The sequence below is a fragment of the Lepisma saccharinum genome, chromosome 6, assembly GCF_977018435.1.
Source record: "Lepisma saccharinum chromosome 6, izLepSacc3.1, whole genome shotgun sequence".
NCBI lineage: Eukaryota > Metazoa > Arthropoda > Insecta > Zygentoma > Lepismatidae > Lepisma > Lepisma saccharinum.
In genome coordinates, this window is record NC_139234.1 from 51,414,131 (window position 1) to 51,435,740 (window position 21,610).

Sequence of the window (21,610 nt, forward strand, 5' to 3'; positions counted from 1 at the left end):
GGTGGTCAGGCAATTGACAAAACTTAATTAGGAGAAATAATGACAATAATTATTTTTACCACCGTTATAATTATTTTACAATAGTAACTAATATAAATTATTAAAAATAAAATTTTGCTCCAAGTGTTTATTATTATTATATAGGCCTAAATGTGGAGACTTTAATATTCGATTCACTAGATTAGTGAATATCCAGCACAATGGTTTTCCATTCTTTTTAAATTCCATACAATTAGTGTACTAAAATTCATAGTTATTGTATTAACTTTTAAAGGCCTCGTTCAAGAAGAGCTTTAAAAGTTAGGGGAAAATTTTACTCCTAAAGTTTATGTTGTGTGGCCTCTCACATAGAACTCAAACTTTTGAAATTTTGAAAACTGTGGAACCATTTATTATTTGGGTTAAATGATAGAATAAGGAAGCATCAAGTTCTGACCCGAATCCTGCATTTAACACTCATTTTGCCGGCCCCCGTGGCGGAGTGGTTAGCACATCGCGCTACGACGCCAGAGGTCCCGGGTTCGAATCCCGCCCTAAGCATGGTTGTTTGTGAGTATCCATTCATCACTCATCCCCATCTTCGCAAATTAGCCAATAGTGGCACAAGAAGCGAAGTAAAATAATGCAAATCAATCGATTAACACTCATTTTTTTTTATCTAGCTTAGTTTCTACTTTAGTTATTCTGTTTGAATACTAACTAAATGAAATGTCTTTATGTTATTAACAATAAACATAATAAGCTTTTTTGTAACTTGAAATGAACGGTTCAACTTTCCAGGGGGGTCTCGACGGAACCGTTCGACCCCCCCTTTCCCCTACCCCCTTGTTCCTAATTCTTAAATATATTAAGGATCATGACGGTAGGACTCATGTGCGGATTTAGGGAGGACTACAATCCCGGGCCTCCATCTCCAACGTGGAGAGAGGATGCTTTGAAGAGAGTCACAAAACTAAAGAAATCGGATATTTGAAATTTGGTAATAAATATTTAAAAACTTGGCCTAAAAGTTATAACTGAGATAGAATATATGTAGAAGGCCTCTCGAGAAGGCCGCTGGTCTCTACACATTTATAAATGCAGGCATGATAGGACCCAAGGTAGAAGTAACATTAGATTTTGCAGCAGAAATAGCTTATTATAGATCTCTTTATGTGAAATTTTAGAAATAGGGGTGGGACTAGATAATAATGAAGTATATTTTCAGTCAAGAGATGTAACACCTGTCCACAAGTGAGCACAAGTTTATTCTTTATATTCAATATTAAAATGATGGGAGGTAACTTGTGCTGGTTAATTCGGCAAGGCACATATAATGAAGCAATAGACCCGACTTCAATCTCAAACTTGTTGTCTCCTATTGCAAAGCCTCTATTTGTTGGTTGCCTTAAAGGTGTAAGATAGTTGGCCCATGGTTGGACCATTTACGGTTACTGGCGTACGCAAGGGGAAGGTGATGGGGCTACAGCCCTTCCCGAAATTTTGAGAAAATAAAAATTTTCACATGAAAGCAGTAAAATGAAAATCAAAGTTGTAAATACAATTTCCCTTTAAAATGACCCCCGATTTTTTCGCTTTTTAACATTAAAACGAAGGTTTAAAATGGTAATTACGAAATATTTTATTCTGTATCACTCCGCTCTCCCCTAGAATGCCTGTACAATTCCAGTCCCCTCCGAAAAATCCTGCATATGCTAGTGTGCACAGTAACATATTTTTCACCACATTTCTATGCACTTTCATAGCTGAAACACTCAATAACTGCTCAGGTTGTTGAATTTCGCTTGTTATCCTTGATTCGCTACAACCCAAAATAACTGCTATACTATATGGGTTATGTAGATTTTAGGATATCAAAATGGGTTAAATGTGGCAAAATGCATAACATCGTTCTCATAGACTTGCATATAATACAGATAGAATTGAAATAATTGCAATATTGAAATATTTACTACAGGATAAGAACTAGATTCGTATTAACATTTTAGGAAGAAACTAGGTTTACAGTTTGGATGAACCTGAATACTTAATTATATAGTCAGTTGTTATACTAATGGATAAACAGTGTGTGTACTGACTTTGTAATTTTATTTTCTTCCAGAAATTTAGCGAAAGATTAGGGCCAATCCAAAGAAATGTTGAAGATGTTAATGACCAAGCAGCATGGTTTACTTCCAATAATGTTTTACTTTCACATATCAACCTCAACCGGCTAGAGGATCTCAATACTAGGTAAGACCTCGGTATTTACTATAGTAAAAGAACTAGATTCATCTGCCCAAAGGAACACTTTTACAAAAAAGAGATCTCTGATATCTTTTATGTATGATGAATATTTTAGTATTGCAATATAAATTGCAGTAGCAGTGCCATTCTAAGTTAATTAGCAAAAGTAATAGTTAAGAATCTACAAAGTAAATATTTATTTAAGACCTTCAACAGATACATTTATAAATCTCCAATGTAAAATACTATAATGTATGCAATCATATTGTACATTTTAGCATACATAAACATACATTCACACATACATACCCAACCAGGAGTCGAGCCTTGGTGAAAAGCTCATAAATCAGGACAGCAAAAGCCGGCCCCCATGGCGAAGTGGTTAGCACATCGTGCTATGATGCCAGGGGTCCTGGGTTCGAATCCCAGCCTGGGCATGGATACTTGTGAGTGTCCATTCATCATGTCATCATTCGTCCCCATCTTCTCAAATTAGCCGAAAGTGGCATGAAAAGCGAAATAAAATAAAGCTAATTAATCAATGAATCAATCAATCAGGACAGCAGGAAAGAGTGAAGAAGTGAGTTAAATTAGCCGAAAGTGGCATGAAAAGCGAAATAAAATAAAGCTAAGTAATCAATGAATCAATCAATCAGGACAGCAGGAAAGAGTGAAGAAGTGAGTTAAATTATTCTTGATATACATTTTCTCACAAAATGAACTTAAGATACATTTCACCATTCAGTTATTGCTTATTGAATATGTAGAGTATTTGAAGAATACGAATATATCAATTTAGTTAGTATTCTCTTGGTTTTGTTTAATATACATATTGACCAATCTGATATTATAATGATTGTTTGATGTTTCCACAGATATAATCTTTATATCACTAACTAACTAATATGGTTAAATTTATTCAGAATCAATCACACCACATATAGAAGTATAATATACACAAACATCTGACCATCTAAATATCATAAACCATATAAAATGTGTGTTTAATATGTATTTTATGTCATTCCTGTCTAAATAGGTGGAAGCTCCTTCAAATAGCTGTAGACGATAGATACAAGCAGCTCAATGATTTTGGGAAGGAGGGGACACCGCAGAATCAGGGCTTCCTATCAGCGTCAGTTGAACATCCATGGGAAAGAGCAATCACACCTAACAAAGTGCCTTATTACATTAAGTGAGTAACGTGTTTTACAGTTAGTTCTCGAACATTACGTTTTCGTTCAGGCCAGTGTTTACATTGCCCACATGCATACATGGAGTCCACTTGACCTTTCCCGGGAATATTCAGAAATTACTTATTAATAAAACTTTCTTTCTTATATTTCCGTTACTTGCTTCTCTTCTGTAGGGCTGAGCTGATACCGATACTTGTATAATTCCAGTTTAAAATATCAAAGGCTAGTTATGAGTCACAAAACTGATCACTTCACATTCTATTAATGATATTAAATACTCCAAAATTATTCTCATATAGCATTATATCACTTAAAATGTACTGTGACATTTTAAGTAAACTTCTTTCTACCCCCAGAGGATGCAAAAGAAGAAGTAGTTTTTTAAATGTTGCAAGCATTGTTAAAGTGTTGCAGATACACTGAAAAAATTGGTGGATTATTATAATGTCCCTGCTTCATTTCATGATCCCCAATTTCATTATACATGTATTTAAGAGGAGAGAAAGTAATTGTGTGTAAAATAAAATTTATGTAGTGCGTATAGCCTAAAGCTTGCAAAAGGAATGCAAAATAAATGCGAATGTAAAGATCATTCTTATAGTTTGGATTAACCTGGAGAGGGAGGAAAACGAGGTAAAAATGTACACAAAACAGATATATATTTGATGCTCATTTGGCAGCTCTGTATATGCCCTGCTGTCCATTATTGTCTGTCATTTGCAATAAAAGCAAGTCACTGCAGTGTCACCATCGGGCAGCAGTCACACAGAAGGGTAGAGCACAAGAAAAATATCCACAACCCTCCCTCCCACACGACATTCATCCCTTTCCCAGGAACTCATGAGCCTAGCATTATAATAACGCTAGTTTTGAAAACGTCACGTTCTTAACCCACGAGTTTGCGAGCAACAATTGGCAATGAATGGTTTCTTTTATTTCCACATAGGGTTGACCACCAGGCAGTTACATGCCTTCAATGTCACTTTTCGGTGCAGCACTTTCACTTGAGTCCTGCCTTTGATCTTGTCATCTGCTTCCCAGGAGGATGCATTATTTTCGGAAATGTATATGGAATTCTTGTGCGGGACCCCAACCTGTCACAAGGAAAGGTGAACGAACCTTTGAAAAGGACACACTAGCCACTCAAAATCTTTGGTATCGGGTAGTATCTGCGAAAAAAAATCCAACCGATACTTACTGATACCCCTGGTATCAGGTCAGACCTAATTTTCTGTCTTTCTTTGACTAGATATACACCTTCCTTTCTATGTCTTACGAAATCTTTCTTCTTTCTTACTACTTATCTTGTTTATTTTTATTTTTACAACCACTTTTCTTTCTTTAAGTCTCTTTCATGCTCAGGTAGACTTATTGGGGCTGAACCTATGAGATCCACACCACTATGCAATGTGTCTCCACCAGGAATCAAACACAGTACCCCTTGGTTACAAGGTGACATTGTAAATACTATGCTATCAAAGAGCCTCTTCTAATCCAATATGCATGTTTAAAAAATGAACACAGCGGGCAAATTTCTAAGAGAAGAAACCTTCAATTAACAATCAGTGGAATATAATATATTATAAGTTTTGTATAGGTCTAGCTACTTTAACTCTACTTATGCTTATTTTAAATTATTTTTACGTTTTTTACATTTCTGTTCATGAATTTTCTTTGTTTTTTTTTCTTAATATTCATGATGTTAAACTTGATAAAATTATAACAAATCATTCATAGTCAAACTTAAGGTGAGAAATTCAATACATGAATTAGTTTAAATATTACATTATTATGGATTCCAGTGCTGTTCTGGTGTTCTAAATGTGTCTATATTCATTAATTGGAAATTGGCTTCATAGCATCTGTATGTTTGATGCTATTGAGAAGTGAAATACTGTTCTTATATGTGTGCTTTTTCAAGTTTCATGCTGCAATTGTTGCTAAATTTTTACACTTTTTTCCAGTCATCAGACAGAGACTACCCACTGGGACCATCCCAAAATGATTGAGCTGATGAATTCACTTGCTGATCTCAATGAAGTTCGATTTTCAGCATACAGAACAGCTATGAAGCTACGCACAGTTCAAAAACGATTATGTAGTAAGTACAGCATTTTTCTCTACTGTAGCTTTTACTTCTCATTTTAAATTAACGAGACTTTGGGTTGGTGAGATATAGCAAACCTTGCTTATTGATGTAATGCATATCTAATGTATTTTGCTGTTATACTTATTTATTTCTGGTACACATTATATTTTCTTACACAACACAATATTTCAGTTGTATTAAGCCAATTTTTAACTTTCCCTAATAGGAGAAAGTAAAGAAGCAGGAGCATCTTTCAGGTACCTGTCAAAATTTGCTAGGTTTAAATATTCTATAATGTAGTGTAACAAATATATATATATATATATATATGTATTATATGCCAGAAATATAAGTAAAACACATGCATGTGCTCATTTGTTTTATCACAGTGGTATTGAAATCTTTAGATTTGAGTAGGAAGTTTTACTCGCAAGATGATAATTCTACTGTTGTTGAATTTTTTCACCATTTTGGGTTTTCCAAATAAAGATTTCAGAAAAACTAATGAAAACAACAAATTTGGTTTGTGTTCTAAAATAAAAACATCCTCATTTTTTGATTGTTAATTTACATTATAATGAAATTTGCATCTGAACATGTTACTTTCATAGTGAATGACAATGGCTGCAATTATTACAGGGTGGCTACTCACCGGGAATTCCTTGAATTTTTCTCCGTAGACGTTAAAAATTACAACTTTTATTAACCCATATCCTATTCACATTTTATGCAAATTATTTTCGTAAAATTTTTCTTGCTCGCTTCACTCGCAGTTTTTCCTTTTCTTATTCTTATCAAATTTATGACCATAGGTAGGGGGTGGCGGGAGTCGGCCCTGTGCGCCGAACTATCTAAATGGAAAAAGTTGTAAAATTGATTGATTGATTTGTAGTTTTAAGTCAACTTTATGCACAGAGAGGCTAATCGGGGCTGGACCTACAGTTTAAAGTGGGATCCAAACTACTGTGCCATGTGCCTCCACCAGGTATTGAACCTGGGACCCCTTGATCACAAAGTGATGATGTCCACTACACCATCGGGAAGGCACAAAATTTGTAAAAGGGAGAATGCATTGGCGTCCCATGAAATTATTTGCACCCTATTAAATCAATATTGATTTCAGCCTGCAAAAAATGAGATCCAAAAATGTTCTTGCTTGCTTCGCTCGCATTATTTCATTGTTCTCCATAATGCATTGTATTGTAAATATCAGACAGAGAAATAACACTTGTCTTAATTGATTTTGTTTTAAATGCAGGAACAATTGTTTTGAGGAAAGAGAACGTTCACATTTGAGAGACAATTTATATAATTTTTGCTGTTGGTTTATTGTGAAGATGGATGAATTTGTTGTGTAATGTATTTAAATAATATATGAGTATGTTGTATAGAAAACTTTGAATACGTACACAATTTAGTGTCCATGTCGCTCCATGTTGCATATATGTGAAACATATGTCGTGTATGAAAGTTATACATGTTAATGTAAAAAAGAATAATATTTGGAATGAATTTATCAAGCATTTTCTGTCTTTCAAAAATAGTTTGTGTGCTTGTTTTCCATTATTAATGTGAAATTGAACATGTTGAAATAATAATTGAAATAGTTTGTTCGAACACAAATGCTTTAGCACCAACTTCTACTCCCTTTTTACATAATTTACGAGGACAATAACATCTTTGATACTACTACTACTACTACTAACAACAACAACAACAACAACAACAACAACAATAATAATGTTGGTCCCGGCGGGTTTGAATCCCAGCTTGGGCATGGATGTTTGTGACTGTCCATTCATCAATTTCATCATATCACTTTTTTCCTAGAAACTCAAGTCGACCTCCGTGCACAGCATGTGCTACGATGCCAGGGATCATGGGTTTGAATCCCAGTCTGGGCATGGGTGTTCTTTGTGAGTGTTCACTCATCCTTATCTTCGCAATTAGCCAAAAGTAGTACAAATGCAAAGTAAAATAAATCAATCTTAGGAACTCTGAATTCTTGCCTGCAATTTTAGTAAACAAAGTTCCATTAAAATTACCTCTTTCATTAGATTTCTATGACATATGGTAGCAAAAATTTTTCGATTTCTTGATCACGTTAGCACTACCCATCATACTAGCTGCCAACTGCCACTGGTTTTTGATGATGAAAGCTCTGTGAGTAGGTTTCAAAGGGGTCTACTAAAAATACATATTGTTTTGTTGTTGATTTAATTCCAGTTTTCAAAATTAATAGCACATGATGCAATCATTCCCAAGTGCTTTCACCTTCAGTCATTAAACAATATAACTTATATTATATAAGTAACCAATAGGCTCTCAAAATGGAGCAAAATAATTTCTTAGAAGATACTAAAAAAAAAAAGAAATAAGCATTTGGAAATCTTATACAGGAGGGAACAGATATTTAGAAAGATTTAATAATGGAAGAACACAATTAAAAAAGTGTAGTGGATTGACACTTATCAGGGAGAATATCTATCATTGGCAAACATAGATTAATTTTTATTAATTAAATTATTATTTAAAGCAATAATTTCCTCCCCCTTCCCTGCCCTTTTTTACCTTGATGATATAACTTTCACATCTGTAACAGATTTTTCTTTTTAAATTTTCAAAATTGCAATTGTAAATTATGTTGTGACAGCAATGTAATCTTCTTCTGGACATTTTGACATTGCATACAGAATTCTCTAACAATGTCAGAATATCCAAGATAAGACGACATCACATTTTCTTCTTTTCTACACCTGTTGAATTATCATGACTATCATTAAATGGACTACATGGGTTAGTAAATATAAAAATGGATATAGAAGCATTTTGTTACTGCTGTTAAACATATGCTGTTTCTGTTTACAGTGGATCTTCTGAATCTGAGTGCTGCACTTGAAGGCTTTGACTCTCATGGTCTTCGGGCACAAAATGATAAGCTCATTGACGTTCCTGATATGGTGACAGTGCTCACATCACTTTACGAACTCATATCTGCAGACAACCCAGCTCTTGTAAATGTTCCGTTATGCCTCGATCTCTGTATCAACTGGATGTTGAATGTATATGACAGGTAAGTTAGTAGTTTTATAAGTTATAAGCTTTATTTCCTTACGTGTCTATCTTATTGGTATTATTTGTGAATATGTGGATAAAATTTGTTGATGGTGTAGCCATTTATTTGTTCCTCTTATGTTGTAACATACTTTGAAAATGAACTCTATAGTTTGTAAATTCAAAGAGGAGCCTGTGCCTTTTTAATGAGTTCCTTTTCAACTGTATTTAATTCAACTTAACCTCTAGCCTTACACATTAATTGCCAGTACCCAATATCAAATTTCAGAATTTTTCATCTTGGTAGTGTAAGATATTCTTGATTTTTAATAATACATATTTAATACAAAATAATTGTTGAAAAGGTTTAAAAATATATACATACAAAAAAATATGTACAAGGAACTTTGATTTTATTAGCCTATGTTAAGTGGGGTTACATGAAAATACATTAAAAAATAAATTTTTATCAATATGAAAACAAATTTTAAGGCAATAATGTCTGCTGCCTTTAAATGTTGCATATTTTTTATAACTTTTGAAAACTGCAGTTATAACACTATTCATGGTGTTGTACACTTTGAAGTATTTAACTATGCACATAACATTGGAATTTGGGAAGGGAGCGAAGTAAGGTGACTCATCATCTGTACTAAAGAATTGCTTCCAAACACATATTAACTGCTGCAAAGTGAGTTTTAACAACTTCATTTGGGATTCATGTTTCGGGGGTGGGGGGTGGAACCTAATTCATATGCTGGAATAGAGTATTTACCCACAAATCTTTTTTTTTTTTAAAGTTCTGTTATGGAACAAGTTCCTGAAACAATGGTAGTAATGGTCACAGAAACTAATAGAACTTTTACAAAAATGTTTCATGGATAAATAAATAATCCGTTCCAGAATATTGATTAATTCAGGATAATAAAGGGTTTTTCAATAGTAATGCTCGAAGTTTGGCAACTGCGCATAACCAAGCCGAGAGTGACGCAGCCGTTATATTTAGTAGGCGTGCTCAGTTAGTCTTGACAATTCATCAAGGAACGCTACACGATTCAACAACGCATTTGCCAAACCTTCAGTGCGCTGCGTCCGATTTATGGTCTCCATGATCATCCTGCAGAGTCAACAATTCGCCGTCTAATCAAGAAGTTCGAAGCAACCGGGTCAATGGTAGACCAAAAAACACCTGTGCGTCAACGAAGTGCAAGATCTGTTGAAAATATTGCAGCAGTCGGGGACAGTGTGCATGAGAGCCCAAGGCAGTCCATTCCGCGTCGTGCGCAAGAACTTGGCATTTCTCAGACGTCAACTTGGCGAATTATGCGTGGCAACTTGGGTCTTCACCCATATAAGGTGCAATTAAGTCAAGAACTAAAGCCCAACGACCATAGACAGCGCCGTGCATTAGCTGACTGGGCTCTAGACCAGTTGGAAGCTGATCCTACTTTTGGGCGAAAAATCATGTTTAGTGATGAGGCCCATTTCTGGTTGAGTAGCTTCGTGAACAAGCAGAATTGCCAGATTCGGAGCGACGAAAAAGACGGGAGATTCATCAGGTTCCACTGCATTCCGACAAAGTCACTGTTTGGTGTGCATTTTGGTCCGGCGGAATCATCGGTCCATATTTTTTCAAAAATGCAGAAGGAATCGCACTCACTGTCAATGGTGATCGATATAGGGCAATGTTAACAAATTTTATTTGGCCTAGATTGGATGGGATGGATCTGACAAACATGTGGTTTCAACAGAATGGCACAATGTGCCATTCTGCATGCGATACACTGACTTTGTTGCATGAGAAGTTTGAAGGCTCCGTTATATCGCAAGGTGGCGACATCAGCTGGCCTCCCAGATCCTGTGATTTAACGCCATTAGATTTTATTTTTTTTTGTGCGGTTACGTGAAATCTAGGGTCTATGCCGACAAACCCCAGACGATTGCCGCTCTCAAGGCCAACATAACTCATGTCATTGGTGAAATTGAGCCACTTTTGTGTGAGAATGTCATCGAAAATTGGATCTCCAGGATTCGAATCACCCAGCGGAGTCGCGGCAGCCATTTGGTTGATATAATTTTTAAAACATAATGTCATGGAATTGGCTTCCAAATAAAAGTAAAAGCATGGTGATATCACTTACACAATTTGTTTTATTTCATTTCAAAGTTCGAGCACCCTTAATGAAAAACCCTTTAGAAACTATACGTAGGACCTTTCCAAGGTGGATCAACTGTGAAGGAAATCAGTGTATGTACTTCACTGACACCAGTGCTACTACAATTACCTTATGTAGTGTACATAAGATCCTACAAATCCAATGTGGAAATTTGAAAATTACATCCACCTGCCATGAATTCACACATTTTTCATGTATTAATTGCAAACACTGTTTTGTGTGTGTGTATCTCACTCTCTCTCTCTCATAACTAGGCCTGAATTATGAATAAAACTAATCATTCTGCAGGAAGGGAGTGTTATCATCAATCAGTGTTAGTTTTATCTAGTTTGTATTCAATCGAAGAATAGCACATATGTGATCAAGGTTTCATATATAGAGTATACACGTACTAATAATTTACCTATCGGTCACGTCAATTAGCTAATGTAATTTGATTTCTTTAATTCTTTACAGCCAGCGCACAGGCCAGATCCGAGTGTTGTCTTTCAAAGTTGGGATGGTTATGCTTTGTAAAGGTCACTTAGAAGAAAAATATAGATGTAAGTTCTTTTTTATTATTAATATTGTTGCTTGAAAGTTAATAATCAGTGAGCTGGAGAACCTGACACATCAAGGAAGTCATCCATGAGTGAAATGTCATGATGAAGTCAGGGAATTTTGATAATGCATCCAAATATCCGGAAAAGTCTGGGAAAACACAGTTATTTTTGTACTTGTCAGGATTTGGAAATTAAAATAAATTGCCTTTTTCTTGAACGAGCTTCTTGACGGGTGATATCATGTATAAAAATGTTTTTTATTGTTTATTAATTTTGAACAATGTTTGATAAGCTCTGTTCTCTTGAATAGTAAGATGCAGTTTGACACTTAAAACTTAGTATTAGTATGATGAAGCACCATATAAGACTGTGGCAGCTCAGAGTTAAATTTTTCCTATTCTAGACATAAGGATTTAAAAGAAATGAAAAATTGAATAGGCAGATGTAAAGAATATAGTACCTAACTGCATGAATTCATATTTTTGTAAATAGATTTGCAATAATCTGCTAAAAATATCTAACGCAAGTTTGTTTTCTTTCTTCTAAGACCTTTTCCGCCTTATTGCTGATCCTAATCGTTTAGTGGATCAGCGGAAGTTAGGACTTCTCCTGCACGACTGTATTCAAGTTCCTCGGCAACTGGGAGAGGTGGCTGCATTCGGTGGCTCAAACATTGAACCTTCAGTAAGAAGCTGCTTTGAAAAGGCTGGGAAAGATAGGAACACGATAGAGGTAATTTTACACATGCACTCATTCACTCAAATACACTCTCACTCACTCTCTCTGCTTTAATTTATAGTTCTTTTATAGTACGCTAGCTGATTGCCCGGGTATTTATTTATACCAATCTTCTATTAGACAGGAAAATAATGAATTCTAACCATAGTGTAAAATGAACTTTGAGTTGAACGGCATTGGGAGTGTGAACTATGGATTCCACAACTGGATCAAGAAAGTGTGGGGCATTACTCCCACACCCCCTATACGCCTTCATGGCGTGGTGCTAAGCACAGGGGAGCACTTTACTTTTTTACTTTTTTTTACCCCTCCCAACGCCCACTCCTAGGGGTGCCAGGGCTGTCTTGGAGTTGAACGGCTTTAGGAATGTCACTATTCATCTTAGCAACCCCAAAAACTATGGATTCCACACTAATATCAGTCGTTTTAGATTATTTTTACATGTAACCCTTTCCCACCCCACCCCTAGCTGTTCCCCACCATATTTCTTTCCAGATTGTAAGTCATATGTGTACCAAGTTTGGTCATCGTGATTCTCACCAGTTAGCTTAGAGACTCCGAAAACTATGGATTCGACACTAATGTAGGTCATTTTTGACAACCAGTTAGCTTAGAGACTCCGAAAACTATGGATTCGACACTAATGTAGGTCATTTTTGACATTTTATTTTTCACCCCCCCCCCCCCCCCCAGTCCTGATAGGTGATGAACTTGGAGTTGAACGGCATTGGGAGTGTCACTATTCATCTTAGCGACCCCAAAAACTATGGATTCCACACTAATATTGGTTGTTTTAGATTATTTTTACATGTCACCCCATCCCAGCCCCACCCCTAGGGGTGCCAGGGGTGTCTTACCCCAACAGTATTTCTTTCCAGTTGCAAGTGATACGTGTACCAAGTTTGGTTGAAATCGCTCCAGATGTTCGAGAGTTTTGCTGGAACAAACACACATACACACATACATACATACATTTTTATATATAATAGATAGATTATGATATATCAGTATAGAGATTGTCTAAAGGGGCTCTAAGGTGTGAAAGTGGTGGATGTGGGTTCAAAGATGTAAAATAATGTAGATAGGTAACAGATCTACTGCATTTTTGCATACTGCTACATGGTACATTTTGATTACTCTTTCTTCCTATTTAAAACAAAGCATAATACTGACAAGACAATACAGAGATACTAAAGAAATACTGAAAATAAAGCATGATTTGAAAATTGCGTCCAATTCAAAATTCATGTAGTGAATTGCATAAACTTATATTTGTGTGTAATAACTAGACCTATGTATTTAGGACAAAACTTATTTTGTTCCTTCGCAAGGAAGTGGAAAATTGGTTAGATGTTCAGATTCATACAAAATTAACCCTATTGGAAAGATGTTATAGTGTGCTACAATGTTGGTTCATGCCTATTTTTGCCTTTTTAGGCTGAAATTCATTGTATCAATAGTTCAGTATTTTATAGTCTCTTGTTCTTGGTGTAGCTAGAACTATAAGTGTGGTGTGTCCCCCTCCTCCCCACAACAATAATCACCAGTGTAGTCTGTTTTGATGTTTCATTGTTCAGCTCGTGGTCACTTCTGCAGTTATGAGAAAAATAGTTGCTTAAATGGGTAGGGGTGGAAAATTTTCACAATAAGGTGTGCTTAGCAATCTTTTTCCATGTTCTTATATTCTTATCACTACAAGTCATCATCATCCTTCACCGTTTCCTGCCTCTGGCTGGATCGGCATAGAAGTCAAGCCTCTCCATTTTTTCCTGGTCTTCCACCACTCCTCTCTTTCCATGGTGTTCCAATCTTGTCCTCTTTTCCTAACACTCTTCACTATCTGCTCTTTCCATCGACATTTGGTATCCCCTTTGGCCTTATTCCCACTCCTTGTGCATTGTAAGCTCTTACTGGTAGTCTTTCTGCACCCATCCTCTTCATGTGTCCGAACCATCTCATCTGTGCCTGATCTATTCTATCACCACCCCCGCTGTCTGTCTGATCTCCTCATTCCTTATTCTATCCCTTCTAGTCTTCCCCAATATACTCCTTAAAAATGTCATCTCCACTGCCTGAATCTTTCTTTTGTCTCTCTCTCTCATTGTCCAAGTCTCTGCTCCATACATAATTATCGACACATAGTATGTGTTATATATTACCTTCTTGCATTTCATAGGTATATCCCTGTTCCATATTAATCTTCGAATGCTTTGATATAGTCCACCACCCATTTGTCCTCTTCTGTTTACCTCCTCATCTATTCTTCCACTCCACTACCCTCAACTCTTCCATGTCCATCCTTATTCTTGGTTCATTTCTGGCTGTTTCTTGTTGTTATTAGCACCTCACTCTTTGCTGCACTTAATTTCATTCCTGCTCTTTTGATTTCCTCATTCCACTACAAGTATGCTAATGAAAATACAAACTTTTCCAACCATGCCAGATTAAACTATTATCATCCAAAAAATTGAATTCATAAGTAATTACTTGCAGCAAATAGCACTGTATCTCTACATATTGCCTTAACCTTTTCTTCAGGAAATCACATGAAAAATACATAAAAATCTGTGTATTTACTAGAGCCTGATGTTTTATTCTTTTTTGAATGTTGTTTGTGCAGTGATTTGGAATTGTTTCTCACACTCATATCTGATCCATATGTTTGGTGGAAACCATTCCGAAATAAAATGGTTTTTGAAAGCCAGTAAACATCACTGCTGTGACTGGATGCACTGATCACACATCACCTAAAAAAATTGCACTTGGAAGGCCTGGCCCTGAATGGGCCTGTTGCACCACAGGTTTTGTTTGGTTTTACATCAAGAACTGAACAATCACCCACCAAGTTTTGCAGTTTGTCTGTTAAATATTTCATTTACTGTATTCCAGACATCAGTTCGGACTCTTCTTAATGTTATTGCTCCTTGTGATGCACTTATGATGTGATGTGGCAAAAATACGTATTCTTTATGGTTCTCTTTTTTCCAGGCTGTACATTTCCTTAGTTGGTTACAGCAAGAACCTCAAAGTCTTGTATGGTTACCAGTTCTCCATAGGCTTTCTGCAGCTGAAACAGCTAAGCATCAGGCCAAGTGCAACATATGTAAAGAGTATCCAATTGTAGGATTCAGGTATGTAAGCTTTACCACACTCGTTTGCAGGAACAGATGATTTTTTTTTATCTTAAATAACTGCTTTTAATATATAAAATATGCATAATGTCTGAATTCATTGCACAAGTTTGGAATAGTTTTCCTTAATCATTATTTAACAGTTCAACCTACTGTTGTGCAAAATTTTGTTCACCTATAGAAATGACATCATTACATAATTCGATATAATTAATATTAGCTTGAATAAAGCACTGCAAGAAGTACTAAAATATCATTACGACAAGAATGTAGTAGTTTTTAAATGTAATTGAAAATTTTATATTATCATTATAATTTTGAAGTTCATGAAGTATAAAAATAATTTATTCTCTAAAACATTCTTTGAAGTTGCATAAAATTTTAAAAATATATATAATTTTATAGAATTGAGATAAGTTGCAATTTAAATAATGTTCTTTTCTTTATTTCAGATACCGCTGTTTGAAATGTTTTAATTTCGATATGTGCCAGAACTGTTTCTTCTCTGGAAGGAAGGCCAAGAATCATAAATTCACTCATCCAATGCAGGAGTACTGTACAGCGGTAAGGATAGTTTGTATATTAATATTTAATATATTATGGACATATTTGGTAGCAGGTCAGTTCTCTGTACAGTAATTTTTCAATGTGTCATTCAAAATGGTTAATTGACTGATCATATTTTAAATGAGTATGTCAGCACTTAAGCTATTTCCATCCATCACTGCATATGAGGCTGAGAACCTTAACATTAAAAAATAGGACAGGTCTTGCAAGTTAAAACAACAAATGACTTGATTAGAACTGATCTTGCGGGGTTACATTCTTCATCAGGACTGAAACTATACTATCGAGGACCAGAGTCTCCATTCATAAAATAAAAGTTAAGCCTGTCTATGTGCAATCAACGTGACAAGATGTGGGACAACATACAATTGTAGAGGATTATCTTCATGCCTGCAAGATTCACGGTCTAGTTGTCCATTGGGTGGCAGCTATTGTGTCGGGCAGTGAGAGTGCATCTGCCAGCAAACTGGATGCAACATCTGTGTAAGTGAAACCCCTAGCTATGTAATGAAATAATCTCCTACAATTACAACGACAGTTACAATTAAAATGAGAACTTACCGTGTCACAAGAGGTGTTGGAAATGTTCTACGGCATCTTTTTAGAACATTTTCACTAACACGTATCAGTTCCTCTTCCGAAATTCCTTCAATTTCTCGCCCGATATTTTCTTTCAATTCTTCTCATGTACGACTTCAGGTTTAAAAGCTTGGTAGCTCACCACGTAGATGTCAGGAAATGTCTGTTTCGTGTGCAAGGTGCCGGAGGAATTTTTGAAAAGTATGTTCCAATCATGCTCCAACGTCATCTAGTTTCTCCTCAGGAAGCACGTGCAGTTTCACCCTTCATTTCTCATCAATAACAGACCCTATTTCCCTAAATTCGTTTTTCATCAAGAACAGACCCTGTTTCTCTAAATTTGTTTTTCAAAAATTTTCGAATACTATCTCTGTGTAGAACAGGAACATCTGGTAATTCTGCTGCAAAATGCCTTCAAACTTCCTAAAGTTAACTATTGTATGTCCGTCCACCCCTCTGGCATCATCAATGTCATAGTATTCTTGATACTTTTTTCACCAAAGGGCTCAAAATAGAGCATCTCATGAGACAAGAATTTGTAATGACATAAGAGTCGTACATAAAAATCCATTGTTTTAAATTGTACACATAGCATGGCATTATTAGGATTGCAGGAAAGTGCCAGTAGTACATAAAGTAAAACAACACCTAAAACACTTGTTAACACCTTAACACTTCACAAACACTTACAAACTACACCAGCTATCTGGATACTGAAGCACTGATGCACCCAGTGCCAAGGACAGTGTACAGCTGTGTGTCTAAATACCGGCAGATGCGCACTCAGTTCCCGGTGTGCTAGCCCCCGCTCCACAGACAACTCGACTGTGAAAAGCACTGTAGTTTAAAGGGCATACTACAGGAAAAGAAGTTGATGTTTAAGTGCTTCCCAAGAAGTTCATTCTACACATCCCTCAGTATATTGTAGAAATTTCAAAATAAATTGAATGTGAATTCTGTTCCATTTCCTCCTTCAAAGTCAAAATTAGTAAAATCATGTAGTTAGTTCTAAGTTTTTAGTAATATCAGTACATTTCTTAATACTTTACCACCCAGCACGACAGCCCTTTGTTGGCCTTGGTTTCCTTCACTAGACATCTGCAGACTTCTATATATTTTACTTTTTCTTTCGAGTCTTGTAATTCCATTGTTTGACATTCTCAATCCATCTTAGTGTGTCTTCTATTCTGCAAGATTACATTATCTTGTGTGTGTGTTCCCCCCCCTCCTCTCCCATAGACAGTGATGTTGAATTATTTTGATGTGCCCAAACAATCTAATTCTCATTTCACAAATCTAACAATATATTTGTTCTTCAGGATGCTATTAATTTCTTCATTTATGCAGATCCTCCAATCGTTATTTACTTTAACAGAGCCATACATTTTCTCATGTTCTGGATTATTTTCCATTTAAGTATACAGGTCTAATCAATATTATGTTGGCATCAGTAGTACATTCTAATTTCTGTATTTATTTGTTGCAGACAACATCTGGTGAGGATGTTAGAGACTTCACAAGGGCTCTGAGGAATAAATTCAAATCGAAGCGATACTTCAAGAAGCACCCTCGCGTTGGCTACCTCCCCGTGCAGACCGTTCTGGAAGGAGATGCTCTGGAGAGCCCTGCACCATCCCCTCAGCACAGCACACTGAGCCAAGACATGCATTCCCGCCTTGAAATGTATGCTTCTCGGTTAGCAGAGGTTGAGTTGCGTGGCAGGAGCAATTCTACACCCGACTCGTAAGCATGGTTTTTAAATTCACTACTGCTATAACATCCAAAATTGGTAAAAATGAATTACTAATTCAGATCTGGCCAAATAGCATGAAAACTTCATGATCTGACTCTTAAAGATTTTCTTTGAGGTCTGGTTGAATGGAATTTGTTTCAGTCCAGTTTTTATTTTTGTATTTGATGCACTGTAGTCAGCTGGATCTTTGACCAATGTCAGGGTAGCTGTTTTCGAATTTTCCTCTTTCGAAAAACCGTTATTCCAAAATTTGAAAAGTTACGTCTGCTTAGAATTCCTTCTAGAGCAGTAGTTCTAAACCTTTTTCAGTCCAGGACCCACCTTGAAAGATATTACACTTCATGGGATCCATAAGCATGGGCGCTGGTACTATTACTTGTAGGGGTGTGCACCTAGTTTATAATCATATTTTTGCTAACATCGAGTACTAGAAACCCTCTTTTATGCTTGCTTAAAAAAGTTACACATACTTCATCCTAGAAAAGTAAATGTGTAATTTAAAATACTAATTTACTCTAGTCTAACGTATAACTAAACACAAATGCTGAAATTGAAAACATTTTTTTTTACTCACTGAACTAATGAGACTAATGTGCAATGGTAGAGGGCGAATAACAGAGATGTGGAATTTAGATTATATCCTGTCCCAGCTAACTGTAGAGCAGGGCTGCACATATCTGTAGAGGAGGAGGAGGAAAATCGAGTGGTGAAAGTGCAGCATTGCCAACCATATGGTCCTGACCATACATGTACGGACTTACAGTCCAGACCTAATATTTCCCTAAGAAATTCTTAAACCAATCGTACGAACCTGGAGACAAAAATAAGGTCCGTTTGCCATGTGCGTTCGATATTATCCTTTCAAAAGTTTGCAACGCTGCATAGTGAAGGAGAAGATCGTTAAAACTCCCATCGTCCATTACACAATCCTGTTTCTCTCACTGTTCATTGAGGGCCTCCCCGATGGCGCAGCGATAGCATTGTCGCCTTGTAATCAAGGGGTCCCGGGTTTGATACCCGGTGGAGGCTCATAGTGGTTCGGATCCCACTTTAAACTGTAGGTCCAGTCCCGATTAGCCTTATTTTGCATAAAGTGGACAAAACACCAAATCAACAACAACAAATCACTGTTCATTGGTGGAGCCATCTCACATCACTACTTGCGCAGAGACTTGTTCTCATTCACCTGGTCTACAGTTAGCTGGTATGGAGTTTAGTACAACACAGGTTGAATTCAAATTGTTAAAACAATACATTTTAGTAATTTAAATGTAATAGGTTTTTAAGACACAGTAAATTTCGATCCCGACTTCACCAAATGCCCCCCTCGGGACTCAGCAGTGGGTCGTGCCCCATAGGTTAAGTGTTCACATGGATCATCGTGTGGTTTGTTTTTGGTGTTGCCTAGATATTCTCAACCGTTTCATGGCTAAGTAAGTGTACTAAGCTATTGATAATATCGAGATAACAGTGAAAGCAAACCACACAAATATTCATGTAAATGCTCTAGAAGGTAAACATGTGCAGTTTTTCAAATTTTGGAATAATGGTTTTCAGAAAGGAGAGGAAAATTCAAAAACAGCTGCCCTGGCATGAACAGAAGGTCCAGCTGAGCCTTAAGTGGGTATGACAGTAAGATTTGCTTGCTATTCACATTGTTTTCTAGTTTCTCTTCTTTTGTGCGTAGAAAGTAATAAGTTGAAAATGTTTTCACTGTGTAAAATTTGAGAATAAATCACAATCAGATTAACATTCATTAACGTGATTATGAGAATAAGCTTCCTATTATTTGATTAAATTTAATATAATTTGTCTTTCTTTTGATGTAGTGTTAGCATGTGTCAAATTAATTTGTTATCATTAATAGAACATGCTAAGCAGTTAAGTTCATGTTTCTCAGGAAAGAAACTGAATTGCTTTAGTTAAGGACATTTTGTTCATTCATATTCTTTTGTTGTCTTCTGTATTTTTGATCTACAAATGTAACCTCAGTAATTTCAAGCATGGTGAGTGGCATTTTTATCTGAGAAAGTATATAGGTTAGATGAATTTGTTGAATAAAATATTATAATATCTTCAAGACAATAAAGCTCTTTACATTTCAGTACCTTTATTCGAGGAATGTTGGGAAAATAGAGGAATGAGGGTTTTTAGAAACATTAGATCTAATTCTCACCATGAACACAAATCATGAGTCGAGTATTGCAAATCTCACATCTTTCTCTGCCTGATGCAATATCTACATCTCTCACATCAACTTTGTTTTTGTAACTTGAGCTAGAATTAGTCATGTTTTCCTTTCTTTTTCTTTGGGAAGTAAATTTCAAGGCTTTATTGTTTCAAAGTTATGGTGTTATTTGATGAGTTCATCTGGCTTGTACACCTTCTCAGGTAATGCAATAAATATCAATCTGAAAATGTGTACATTCTAAAGTATACACCCTATACCTACCTATACAAGAAATAACTATGTAAAATTCAGGAATTAGTGCATTAATCTGTATTTGTTAATTGCTGGAACAGAAATAACAATATTATGCAAAGTTCATGGACTAATCCCTGATTTTTTATCACACTTGAATAAATAGTGATAGTTATTGATATTATAATGCTAATTAACACAATTTTATATAATCATTATTATTAAAAGCCAACCAAGAGATACAATGGAAGATCAGTTAATGTATGGAAAGTTGAAGGAGTGAGTATATACTGGTATGATACATTGTTAGTAACATATTCGACCACACCTTTTATTATTATTTCTTGATTTTTAATTCTGTTTTCTGCATTTACCACAATTTATGTAGCACAGTTGTAGTCAGTTTAGAGCTGTGTGTTATCAATTTTAGGATAAGTGCACTTGTTCCAATCTTGACTGGTGTAAAATTGTTATATGATGAACTCCATTTGTGATGATAAGACTGACCCCTACTGTACTGTACACTTCTCACCTGAATTTCTTATTTTCTAATTTTAAAACTGTATATTTCTGTGTTGCACCATGTCTCTGATTTGTGATTCTACAAATCTATAAATGGAAACATTACATACACCTAATAATCAAAAAGTAAGTTACAACCGAGCTGTGTTCCTGTACTAAAAGAGAGAAAATAATCACGCTTGGTGGCAGCACTGACCGGAATGTATTCTCCCCATACCCAAAGCAGCCATGCTGCAGGTGCTTTAATATGAGAGTAGTCACCGTGTCAGTATGGCATGTCGTACTGAGTTAGCGTCCAACATTAAGTTGCGCTCAGTCGTCCGATTTTTTGGACATGAAGGCATAATCAGAGTAAAATCCATCGCCAAATTGTCGAGCTGTATGGTGGGAATGCAATGTCACATCCCATGATCAGGAAATTGCCAGATGTTTGAAAGAACGAACGTGCACGACGAACTGTGTGTCGGGCAGCTTGCATCTGGAACACTATCGACAAAACAGAGCATGTGAATGCAATCATCCTTGCCAACCACATGTGAAAATTAAAAGAGATTGCAAGTGAACTAAATAGTGTGCCTATGCTGATCCATGACCAGTTGGGTGTATAGTAAACT

The 21,610-nt window shown here is 36.0% G+C and overlaps 1 protein-coding gene across 16 annotated transcripts in view; it reads left to right on the plus strand.

The window, feature by feature from the left end:
• The window catches only part of Dys (Dystrophin), a 1,073,030-nt gene that overhangs the window by 1,029,244 nt on the left and 22,176 nt on the right, over positions 1-21,610 (plus strand). For 14 of the 16 annotated variants that reach the window (XM_083123868.1, XM_083123876.1, XM_083123873.1 and 11 more), the window contains 10 exons: positions 2,102-2,232; positions 3,266-3,421; positions 5,387-5,523; positions 8,380-8,584; positions 11,199-11,284; positions 11,832-12,016; positions 15,011-15,153; positions 15,606-15,717; positions 17,786-18,042; positions 20,703-20,753. In XM_083123868.1, the coding sequence (XP_082979994.1) occupies positions 2,102-2,232; positions 3,266-3,421; positions 5,387-5,523; positions 8,380-8,584; positions 11,199-11,284; positions 11,832-12,016; positions 15,011-15,153; positions 15,606-15,717; positions 17,786-18,042; positions 20,703-20,753 (1,463 nt within the window). The remainder of the gene's footprint in view (positions 1-2,101; positions 2,233-3,265; positions 3,422-5,386; positions 5,524-8,379; positions 8,585-11,198; positions 11,285-11,831; positions 12,017-15,010; positions 15,154-15,605; positions 15,718-17,785; positions 18,043-20,702; positions 20,754-21,610) is intronic. The other 2 variants (XM_083123869.1, XM_083123879.1) reach the window with 1 other exon arrangement.